Source organism: Cygnus olor, chromosome 7 (genome assembly GCF_009769625.2).
Source record: "Cygnus olor isolate bCygOlo1 chromosome 7, bCygOlo1.pri.v2, whole genome shotgun sequence".
Classification (NCBI taxonomy): Eukaryota; Metazoa; Chordata; class Aves; order Anseriformes; family Anatidae; genus Cygnus; species Cygnus olor.
The window spans coordinates 32519936-32532709 of record NC_049175.1 but is presented as its reverse complement, the minus strand read 5'-3'; the positions used below and the strand labels follow the sequence as shown (position 1 = coordinate 32532709).

At 41.3% G+C, this 12774-nt stretch overlaps 1 protein-coding gene across 1 annotated transcript in view; it reads right to left on the bottom strand.

Moving 5' to 3' along the window:
* Window positions 1–7170, bottom strand: part of PLPP4 (phospholipid phosphatase 4) — a 59832-nt gene extending 52662 nt beyond the window's left edge. The window contains exon 1 of the mRNA XM_040563979.1: window positions 6946–7170. Within this exon, the coding sequence (XP_040419913.1) occupies window positions 6946–7001 (56 nt within the window). The 5' untranslated portion in view covers window positions 7002–7170. The remainder of the gene's footprint in view (window positions 1–6945) is intronic.
* Between the last annotated feature and the right edge of the window lie 5604 nt (window positions 7171–12774).

The following is a 12774-nucleotide window of genomic DNA, read 5'->3' as shown; positions in this document are numbered from 1 at the left end:
ATTATTTTAACAAAAATTTGGCAACATTTTAATGGGGAAAATATTTATCCACTTGGATAGTAAAAGCCAAAAATGTTTTGTAATGCAGAGAAATAAACTAATACAATACACAGGGATTGTACCAATCTGATTTACAACTAAGAAACATTCTTAATCTGGTTTTCTGCAAAATCACAGAGATCACTCAAAGAGTTTCCTGCATAGTAATGACTTGTGGTCCAATGATCACAAGTTTACTATTCACAAGGAAAAGGTAAAACATGAATGGAAAATCCCTTTAAAAATGAACAATTATGAAAAGCTTATTTCAAGTGCCACACCTGATAAGAACTTTGTCTCTTCTGTGAGACCAATCCAATTGGATCATATGTAAAGCTTTCTTTAGTCAGGTGATAAATCCCCGATGTTCATTAGCTGATCAGAACTTATACTATAAAAAAGGATGCACGTATTGTCTTCAGCTTTCTCTGTGTCTGTCATTCCTCGCCAGCATAGATGCTGCACTCAAACATCCCCTGTTCAGTATCAGCAGAGTACTCAATACAGGAGAAAAAAAAGAAAAAAAAGATAAGGTACACACTAAATCTAATCCTTAATCTGCTTTCAGTGTCAATAATTCTGCTAACTACTTCTGAGCACTCACTTTTCAAAGTCATCAACAGATCGGGAGACTAAAGATTTGGATTTACTGTGTCAGGTGCTGGGCACGAGCACATTCTCAGCAAGAAGTTTGCGGCACAACTCTATTTCTTATGGCAAAGGCTTTCATAAAAAGTACAGCCTGACTGTGCTTAGATCAAAGTATAAAATTCAATTTTTTAAAGAAAGCTTTCCCTTACAGAAGCTCTGTCAGTCTTAGTAACATTCTTGCTATAAAAAGTCCTCGATCAAGGCTGAGAGCAAAGTGCCAAAGCCAGTGAGCAAATAGGATTCAACATGAAGAGGGACAGGCACCATTTTCTCCTCAAAAATCTGGAGCAAATGCTTTAGCATTTACAAAAGCATCCTTTTTTAGCATGAATTCAGCTGGGAGTTTAGCAATGGACATAACTGTGAATCCTACCCTATTAATAGGAAAATTAAAATTCTTGCCATTAAATCCCATTTAAATCCTGGAACTCAGGGAAGACAAACAAAATAGACTTAGCTGCACAATCTAAAAGTATTGAGACTGCTTTATAGATTGTTGTATATCTTTGGCACAGACAAAAATCTGCACACACACACACACACAAAAAAAAGTGTACCTTTTTCCTGAATAATTTTTATCAATGTCAGTAAAATGCTACCCTAGTCTCAATGTAGGAAGAAAACAACGTAAACAGAAGCTTCAGCTCAGCGAACACCAAACACCAAGTGTCTCTGTTAGCCTGGTGATATTTCATAGATATTAGGACGGATACGCAGTCATTTTGTTGTGTGCTTCGTATTACACTAGGCATAATAGGTATTTATGACCTTTTGTTTTTACAGTAACCTCTCAAGGAGTCAGAGCTCAGAGCATTTAAAAATTCAGGTTACTTCGTGGTGTATCAGCTGCTTTCAGCGAGTTACAGAAGCTCCATGGCATTCTAATTCTTCCATCACTTCAAAGGTAGAGCAGAGTGCTGAGCACTGGAACAAGCCTGTTGCTTGCCACTGGAACTCAATGTGCAACCTCTGAAGCTCAATGTGCAACCTTTGATATGTGCTGTCAGATCCTAAGCACCAGAGAGGCAAGGGCTTTTTTAGGGCAGGCCTCTCCCTTAACTGTGCTTTAACCCTATTCAGTGAGATAGAGTTCAACCTGGGCTACTAAGCTACATCTTTCCCTCGTTTTAGCATGCTCTAAAGTATGATTTGCAATAGAGTAACTGCTTCTAAACAGGCTAGTAATCAAACCTGTTGATGTTCTCACTTCCTATTAACATTACTATTTGTGAAACTAACCCTGAAAAAGCTCCAAGCAAATTCAATATTCAATGGGTCTGGCTACCGTCCATGTACATTATAACAAAGAATTTATCATCTAAATGAACCAAGCATGGGAAAAAGAGGTATTACTCCCCCTTTGTAGATGAGAAACTAGGGTACAGAGAAATTAAGTCCAAGACTTAAGATCAAAAGCCAAAAGTCAGGTTCCAAACAAAATCAAAGTTATGGGCTACTAAGGTCAAGAAAATAGGGCAAAGAGCCTAACAAGCTCATGTGACCAAATATTAACTTCTCTTTGACATGTTCAGCTATAGATCCTAGACTTGAAACGTCCAACTGATCTGTGTAATTTTTGTCATCATAAGGAAATATCTTGACATCTCAGCCTGGTGTTTTCTTCTCAGTACCATTTTCCTTTTATTACCTACAGTTCTCCAACTGCTCATCAGTCCCTGCTCAGTCTGTCTTCCAAAACCCAATGGATATGACAGAGAGAAGGCAAACTGTGGTAAAATAGGAAAGCAGAACTGTAGCATTGTGGAATTGCCTCAGCCAATTGATTTTCTGTCTGTGTTAATAAGACAATACATAGTATAATTTCTGAAGGCAACCTGTATGCAGACTATCCAGAAGATCACCACCCATGACAAAGAAAACTACTTGAAAGTGCCTTCCAGCCTATATCATTTCATGCATATCAACTTGATTAAAATCTTAAGATTCTAAATTTATAAGAGAACCAATACATACAGGATCAGCTTGCATTTACTTAAATCAGAGTCGGATCAGGGCATGCACACGAGAGATGTCAGTGTTAGTTAACACTACACCCATGTATGTAACGTATATGTGTATCAGCCTGCACATAAACATTTATCCCCGAGGGAGACTATTAATGAGACTGTGCTGTAGGGAAGATATCCAATTACTCTGAATGACATTTATATTTTAATCACATCACACTCGCTGAAGAGCTTGAGGTTTGATGAAGCAATCCTTGAAAGACTGTCTTTTTAATCAATTAGCGCAAGAAACATCAGCAATACGCTGTTGACACTAAAAGTCATTGCATTAAACATACCACAAGGCACATAAATTCTTCTGTCTTTCTATTAAGACAATTCTATGGTCTTGAAACTCCTGAAAAAGTTTTCCTTGTAGAAGACAACTGAAACTGAACAATATGTACTTTCCTAAGAAACAAAGGCAGCCCTACTGGCAATTACCGGCTCACTCAGAGCTACCACTCAATGTATTTCTTCTTTTTAGGACAGATGAACATCCCTTTAAGGGCATTGTTCCTGTGTCAAACACCAGGCTGGCACACAAATCTTTTTACAGTTGCCTTAACTGAATAAAAACAAGTCAGTCAAAACAATTTCCTTTCATTAAGCATTCAATAAGCGAGAAATGCCACCATTCACATGGAGCAGAAAGACTGATTATGTTTAATATGTTTTAGCATTAATTCAGCATTATAAAATGCTCCAAGACATAGGAATAAATACAAAATGAAGAAAACAGAAGCAAGATCCTATTTTGATCATTCTTCAACTAGTGTTTGATTTTTTCTATAAACACAGTACATGCTTACAGTTGTTGTATTAAATAGACCATTTCTGCTTCTGAGACCTTACATGACAAAAAAATCTCACTTTCCAAAATCCACTTGTATACTCACACTGTTTAATACGTAACATTTCATGTTTTTTAGTTTAACTGATGAAATTTAAATGAAAAATATTTGATATTGCATAATGTAATAACTAGTCAAATCATATAGTGAGAATTTCTTTGCTTAGCAAGAAGGAAAGCATCTATGCACATTAGCATCAGTTCAGCCCAGTGAAAAGCTGCAAGGCTAAATATCTTGAGAACAAAACTGAATTTGTTAATCCTGGGGAACTGGGAAAAGCTGTAGGGCAGAATAGAAATATTGTTGTTACTTGCAGCTTGAGAGCTACTTTGCCGAAGGTACTCAAAGAATGCCCATTTAGCTTCCCACCCAGTAAAGTGAGCATCAAGTATGTTTTTGACTGCAACCAGCTTTTTTTAAATCCTGCTTCTGAATTTTAGACAGCTGTAGGTCTTCAAATAGATCTCCCCTAACTAATCTCTCCTTCAATAGTAGTAAATCCTGAGGGATAAAGTGCCCTTCAGTACAGATCTCTGTAAATGCACAGAAGCTTGAGCTGCTTAATTTCAATAGTTAAACCAGTCTTTAATTGGCAAGGGAACACTTAGCAATTGCTAAGTACACAACATCTAGAACTGAGTCAGTTGTTGCTGTTATTTTTTTTGAAAGTCTCTTGAATTCATCTAAACCAGTACACAACCATCAAAAACGTGCATAACTCGTAGTGCTGTACATTCTCGTGATGGAAGAGAACTTAAATAAAAAGTAAAGGGCTTTTTTGCCTTCAAGTGGAATGACTAAAGTTGATAATTATAGCTACTGGGGAAATAAAAAAGTTGCCAGTCTTAAGTATAGAAAATATGGCTGTTGTTGCTGTAAAATGCATTCAAACTGGCACTATACTCAATTTCAGTAATCAACATAAGTTTTCACACCTCCATTTTTATGAAATTACATTTATCACCAAGCAAAACTACAACATGGAATATGCGCCTTCCCCTTTTGTATTTTATGGTAGAAAATATGCCAGCATTTTACTCTGAGTTATATTAATCAGTAGGTTGAAGCTAAAAAGACATCTGGGAGGCACAGATGGTTCAAATGATTGGCATATAACTCTGGAACCACTCTCTTCAAGGTCAGACTTCTAACACTGCAAAGGCTGGTAGTGACCCAAGTCATCAACACCTTCTCAGAATGAACTAATTCCCTTCAGTCCAATTCCTGTTGGACAAACATCTATGTCACAGTTAGCACAAAGAGGGTCTCAGACCTGGCCCCAACTCCTTGATGTCAGTGGCGTTCCTTTCCAAGGGAGGGAGGAATCGTACAGCCTTTTCATTCCTAGAAATAGTTTCTGCAGTACAGCTTACATTGCTGTTGCCTGGGTTCCAGTCCCAGAGCTTCCAACTTCATCTGTAATTGTTCATTCTTGAAAAGAAATTGCAGTGAACTCAAAACTCCATAAAAATGCATGCTCTGGCTGTCTACAAAACCACAGAAAACAACAAATAAAAAGAAGTTTCAAAAGATAAATGCCTCTTTGGAAAAACTAAGAAAAATACTGACTACTACTTCAACAGCAAAAAAAAAAAAAAAAAAATCATTTGGTGTTAAGATTATTTGACTATAAAAGCCATTCATCTACCTAGAGTTTATAGTCTTGCAATCATTACCAACAAATAAAATGCAGTTATTCATGAAACTACATACCGACAACCCTGACGTGGACAATGTGTTTAGCACTTTCAGATATCAATGAAAAGACTTATTACAATATCTAAGTTATTCCCCAGAATTCCAAGAAGACAGGAGCTATGCCATGTGAAAACATGAAAATTACTTGTGTAGTCATTAGCCATTTGGCATTTGCCATTTAGCATTATCTACCCGAAGCATTTTCTTCAGCCACGCACTCAGTTAACTTTAGAACAACTGCATAAAGAATAGTAAAAATTACAAAAACGTTCAGAGAGGAGAAATGAGGACAGAAGACAAGCACAAGCAAGAAATGATTGCTTACAGTAGAGCATGATTTACATATGTGGTAATAAGCTATATTAGGAGATCTCTCACTGGATGGTGCAAGAGATGAATTACACATGTAAAAGGTAAGGTCCTGATGTAGCATCAGATCCTGAGGTCTTCACTCACCCTGCAATCCCATGTGCTCCAGATAAGAGTTTGGTTGAAAGGAACAGGGCTACTTTTAAAGTAAGATGCAACTGAATAGAAAGGTATCAAATGTACCTTAGAGTTTTTTGAAAGTATCAAAGCCTATCCTAGAATGAAAAGGATGGCACTTATTAAACACCTTGCAAATCTTTTGATTTGCATCAATATTTGAGAGAAACGAGCACTGAGGAAAGACTCCACTACCAGTAAATTGGGCAAGTTATTCATTAACCACGAGAGGTTAGAAAGGAATCAGATCAAAGCGTGCCAGTATCGCCAGCTGTAAGTCAGTACCGCGGTTTAATAGCTGCCCTGCTATTGCTGCATCTGCGCCCAACAGAATCCACTGCTAAGGAGGCAAACAAACAGCAGCAGAATCTGATCCGGTTTCTGTGATGCTTTAGAGAGATCGCAAAGATTTAGGATACTTATCTTTAAACGTTAAGGAAACTTAGAATCAAACTTATCATTGTTGTTCAAATGCCCGGAGAACACAAACTGCCGGAAAGAAGAAATGGGTACAGCCCTGAAAGGGAAGGGAGAAGCCTGCCTGAAGCATAGAGTGAAATACCGCGTAACTGCTTTCTCCGAAGGAAGGCAAAAGCAGCGTTCACGCAGCGGTAGTCGCACGTCTTTTAGCAACCAGCTTTTCATGACTTTCCTTCCTACGTACCAGAGCGCAAACATGCCTTCAAACCCAGCTCCAACCCACATTTCACGGCCACCATCCCGAGGTTCTGGTCCTATCCCAGCTCCCAGCCGGTGGCTCCCCGGCGAGGGATGCCTGCCCCGGGGCACCCACAGCTCTTCCCACCGCCACAAGCCAGCTGCTGAGGTGCACCTACAGCCTTATCGCAAGAACCACAGCTGGCCAAACGACAACGGCAGCAGATTTTTATTATTATTTTGCATGCTTCTGCCACAAAGTAGCAGCATCTTTCTCAAAAGCCTTCCCGCAGGTCGTCGGCAAACTCCCAGCGCAGGGGTGCTCCCCGCAGCCACCCGCACCCCGGGGAGAGAGCCCAAGCCGGGGGGCAGCGGCTCTGCTCCCCGGGTCCCGGGAGGGCAGGGGTCGCCCTGGGGGGCTCAGCATCGGCGGCTGAGGGGTTGCTGAGGGCTTCTCCCTCCCCTCAGCCCCCCGGCACCTCGCCCGGCCGCCGGGACGGAAAGTTGAGGTAGTACTGGAGGCACCCGCTGCCTGAGGACGGGGGGTTACTCACACGAAGACCCCGAAGAGCAGGATCCGTATGCCGATCTCGATCGCCAGCTCCCTCATGGTGGGTCCCGGCGGGCTCCGGCAGCCCTGCACCGCCGCCTCTCATTCCCCGCTCGGGGCGGGGGGGCACCGGGGGGCTTCAGCTCGCCCCCGCGGCCCGAGGGAGCCTCGCCAGGCGCTGCCCTACTCTCGCCATCCTCCCCGGCCGCCTCACGGAGGGCAGCGAGGAGCGGCGCCGCCGCCCGCTGACGGGGCCGAGCCGGGGGAGGGTCCCGGTGACTAACGCCGTGTGTCCCCGGGCGGGGGCAGGGGGGGGGATCCTGGGGATTTCCCCGCCCCGCCTCAGGCTGAGGAGGGGGCCCCGGCTCGCTGCGGTGCCCCCCGCACACGTATCGCAGCTCTGCCGCTGCTGCCCGGGGGGCTCCCCTCAGGCACAGCCCCTTGGGGGCAGCACAGCTGAGGCGTCTCGGTGCGTGTTGCAGGCGAAAGGCTGCGCTCCCGAAAAGACGGACCCCAAAAATTAAGGGGGGAAGCAGGTCTAGGTATAGGTCGTAGCGACTGCTCCTAAAGGCTTTTAGCTGCTGGCACCGAGCTTGGCACGTTTATGTAATCTTTGTGTGAAGGATTAGCAGTGTGGGGATGTTTTCTGCAGTATGTATATAGCGGGCTTTCCGAGTGTGTAGACATCAGTGTTGTTTTAAAGCCTACTTATTGTTAATGCACATAACCCAGGGAGGCGCTCGGCTCCTCTTGCTCAGGTTCTGCCCAGCAGGTGAGCTGACCTCCTCATCTCCTCACGCAGTCAGGTCTGCCCAGTAATCAGGCAGAAGAGGTGGTTGTGTGGGACTGCAGATTTCTGATGTGGGAGAGAGGTGGCAAAATAACCACAGCCTTGATTTATTCCTCTAACTCCTCTAATCCATCCTCTGTTCCTCCCAATGGCGAACTCCGAGCCACATAAGCCTTCTATTGCCTTAGCCTACTTTTGCAGAGGGTTCGTTTAACTTCCTCTCTGCAGGAACAGATTGAGTCCCGAACACCTTTATTGTAAGGGAAGTTCAGGCTTAATCCACTAAATGCAGCAAACTAATTCACATTTGAATGTATTTAATTATCTGCTTTCCTGTGGCCTTTGAAGGCATGTCCTTCAGGAAAGTCTTCCTAGCTATTAATATTGCACATAGTTACAAAGCACCCATCAGTACTGCATTAGGGAACCAATTCACTTTACTGCGTGATTATTGTTTGAGAGTTAATGCTAGAGAGGCTTTATTAAACCTGTCTGCTTATTATAGCCACTATATATCAGACAGAGTCTTTGAACTCTGAATTAACTACCATGCAGGAAAACTGCTACGGACCATGTTTGTGGAAGAACTTGTCAAAGAAGCTTCCATGCTCCCATGCATGTTCATCTAAACAATACAGCTAACTGCCCCAGGGCTAGATTTGATGCAAGGAGAGTGACAGAAGCTCAGAAAACAGGTGTGTGACTGGCATTGGAGAGAGCACTTAAAATATTAGTGCTACTTAAGTGAGATCTGCCTCCCACGTGCGTCTCATTTCACTGATTTTCAAGACAGAGATTGGTTGACTATTTACATTCTGGAGATATATATGTATAAACAAATCTGTCTCAGGAAACAAAGCTAACAGTGAAATCTCCATGTTGTTGCCAATGGACACGTTCCCTTCCTTTGAGAACACTCAGTCGGTTTGTCTCCTGTTCTCAAATTCTTGCACTTTCTCCAGTTTCTGCCCCAAGTGACTGGTGAATGTCTATGTACATTGTTGCTAGGTATGCACAAGAAAAATCATTGTTTTTGTGAACAGTCCTTACTTACGGGAACAGCCTCATGATTTGCATCAATCAAGCCAGTCATGTAAACTAGGGGCTGCAGGGACTACCAGATACATTGGCAGCCTGTACGGCCATTACCAGCTCTGTACCAGCTGTGGAGGAGGCAGGTGACAGAAATGGGTGAGCTGTGTTTACCCTGAATGTGTATCTATACACCAAATATATAGTGGTCAAAGGAGGAACAGTCATACATCTTTTCCCCTCTACTTTTTTGTCCTGCAACTGTATATATATTTTTTCTACTTGCCTTAGCCTGTGGATCCTCCTGCCCCTTTAGTTTTGCTACAGGACCTTCATTACTCTCCTGCTACAGAAGAGGGGATTTTCCTCATAGCTTTCTATAAGTGTGGAATCATTCAACTCATATCAGCAGAGCTAATATATGATACTGATTATAAATTAGAAATGAAACAAAATTTGTCTTACTGCAGCTATCTACTTGCAGTGTTCTGATTCTCCAGTATGTATTAGCTGATGGTGATTTATGAAGCATAAATACTTCAGATTGATTTTTTGAAACCAGACTAAGCCTACAGCTGGCTGCCGAACAAAACCTGTTTTGACTTATAAACCAAATATGAGATACAGGGATAATTGGCAGGGAATAGATCTAAGGCTACATCGTGGCATTAAGCTACAACCCTGCAGCAGAAGCAGTGCAGAATCACTGTGCTGCAGCAAATTCACAGAGCAAACCACAATGACCCTGGGAACAACCCAGCCTGCTAATCACCCCATCCCTACCATGGGCACAGCAGGTGGACTTGGTGCAATTCATTTTCTTAGTTGTTACTGCAAATGAGAGAGAACTGATCCCTCTCCTACGGAGGTGGCTATCAGCCTTTCAGGTGGCTAGCCAGGGTTCTCAGCAGTCTTCTCTCCCAGGGATTAGAGTCCCTGTTCCTACTGACTCTAGTTTGAAGCAGAAAGGAGAAGGCTGCTCGCATCCTTTCCTCAACTGTATACTTATGGGAAAGGCAGAGCCACCTGCAGCCTACTTTTAATTCACAAAGAGATGTTCACAGGCAGAAACAGCTGCAGAGCTCATACAGCTTTCCTGGAGCTTACAGCTCTTTGTCAGTGCAGCAGGATGTGTGAGTGCTTCTTACCTGCCTTACTGCAAAACCTTGCAGCTCCTGTTAAACTGAGTTTAAAAGAGACCGATTTTGCACCAAAGAAGGTAAACTTTACCCTACCAAAAATCTGTGGAAAATAAACTTGCAGCAAAAAGGACACGACAAAACCATAGTGGTAGTAACAACTGAAAGTGCAGATGTCATTATTTCTGTCTCCTAAGAGCTTATAACTTTTCTGGGATCTTAGAACAAAATAAAAGAAGCTTGAAATAATATTGTTGGGATTTTTTGTTTTTTAAAGTTATGGACATTAAAGTTATGGACCTTAAGTCCATAGATTCTCATGGGCTGATGGTCACAGGGCTTTGCTTTTGTTTAAAGGATTCTTAAAAAGGTTCATGATCGGAGGATCATATCAATGAAAACCCACTGAAGTTCACAGGAATCTTACCATTGGATCAGGATGCTAAAATCTGTCATTATTAAATGACAAGGGGCAAATCTGACCTTACTGCCCATGTGAAACTTTTCCATTAATTTGTACTGGTGAAACCAGTTCACATCAATTAGTGAACAAGAGTCACTTTTTTTCCCCCTCTTTTTCCCCTGAACATGTTTCCCAGACTTTGTCATTCCATAGCCCTCCTCTGTCTGTCAGCAACTATTTTCTGTTACTTAACCTAAATAAGGAATGAAGAGAACAAGAAATTTTGAACACGTATAAGCACAGAATTTATTTCTGAGAAAATCTCTATGTATATGTATGAGTACCTCCTGGGAAACTCTTAAATCTGCATAAGTCATTTCTTAATTACTAGAGCTCACTCCAGAAACAACTGGCCTTTATTATTATCTTATTATTTGTTAATTTCTGTGGCAAAGAGCGTATCTAAAGAATGCCTTAGTTGGTTGACCAGGGAAAGATTATGTGGCAGGTTTGTACTACATTGGTGATCTACACAAATACTTCAAGACCACGTTATTTAACAGGGGAAAATGTTATGACATACTTTGTGTATGTTTACAGTTACTGCCAGTGAGATTGTGGTTCCTTTAGATCTAAAAGATTCCCCAGAAAGGAAAGCCTAACCTAGAATTTTAAGATACGGTACAAAGAAATTTGTCTAGAATTCCTGAAACAATCATGCTGTCTATAGACCAAACACTCTTTTACTGTCTATAAGTTTACTGAGGCTTTTTACTGAATAAATGTCTTGCTGCTGAAGCCATTACATCACTGGTCTTACCTTGTATATAAAGAGGAGTATCTGACAGCAGAAAGCTTTCTTTTATTTTTCCTCACAATAGCCCCAGAATTGTTGAAGTTGGCAAGAAGTGTACCTTCAGGAAGTCTTTCCTTTCAGAGTTACACCTCCAGCATATAGAAACATCTTAAACAGATATTAGATAGGACTTACTATAAAGCCTGAATTTAGTGCTATGTCTAAGTGGTATAGATTATTCCTGGTGCAGAAAAGACAGAGCATTGATTCTTTATAAACCCATGTAAGGTGTTTGGAATGAGCCATGAAACTAGGCAAGGCTCTCACCCCAGCCCTTATATGTCAAATAATTTTGTATGTTTTAAGAATTTTTTAAGTGATATTGAGTGAAGATTGACAATTTTGTCAAATGTTCATAGTTCTGATGCAAAACCAGGTGCAGATTGGCAGCCAACTTTCATTTGGGGGTTATTTACATTCAGACTTGTCACTTGACATAAAAATGGCATGGGTTTAAATCCATTCAAAATGGATTTTAAAATTTCCCATTCCTAATCTCTTAAGTGTGTAGACAACTAGACAATTGAGAAAAAAAAATGTCCAAACAATCATTAAAATCTAGCCTGGCTTGACAGCTGAGTAGCTTTTCAATCAACTGCAATATATAATAAATAAATAATCTAGATTTAAAAAAAATCTACTTATTATTTCAAACATGTAAACCGAAGGGTATTGTAGGTCTTTCCTTATACTGACTTTATTTCTGTTAGTATTATTATTATTTTTTTATCTAGGTCACCACAGGGAAAATCTCCCATCTAGCTTTCCTGTTCTGCACCCAACACATCCGTATTCCCTAAGCATGCTCACAAAGCCACCCTGATGTAACTGCTTTGTGATGACTGACACTCGGGACAGCCAAGACTGAAGCACAGGCAGAGCTCTCATCTAGGCAGGTGGCAGCCAGGAACTGAACCTTTACAGTGTCTTTTCCCAGTTTATGGAGTCAGTGAAGAGTTTTAGCTTACTAAATTGGCCAGACTTCTTGGAGTACACTGCTGGCACAAAATAGTTTAAATAGTTTAATTCAGGAAATACTATTACACCTCATTTGTCTATTACAAGTTAGCCTGTTAATTTTGGTAAATTAATTTTGTTTGAGATGTAAAAATTCAATTTGCACCAACGAAACCTATTCCTAGGGCTTAGCAGCAATCTTTGCATAGTATAGAAGAAATGTCTTAGGGTGCCAAGCGTTCAGAAATCAGCATATGCCAATGAAGACATTGTTCAATGAAGGCTTTGTTATAGTTCTAAGCCTACAACAGCCTCACAAGGAGAGACCAGGAACCTCAGTACCACTGCTGATTTTTGAAGAGTTACATCTCTACTGCACAGCCACAACCCTTGGTAGTAAATTTAACGTTAGAGAAAGTCACAAGTCCTGGAGAGAGGAAACGAGAGTCAAGACTTTTTAAAAAAGTTTTAGTTATTCCGTACATGTCTGCATAGATGGATATGGCAGATGGGAAGCTCTCAGTACCAGTGGCTTTGTCTCTTTGCCAAGCACACTGATGCTGATTTCTGTCCTAAGCTGGTATTCTCACGGACAAAGAAACTTCAGAGAACAAAGCTCAGAGGAATTATCAACTTCAGGCAGCATGATGTAGTCA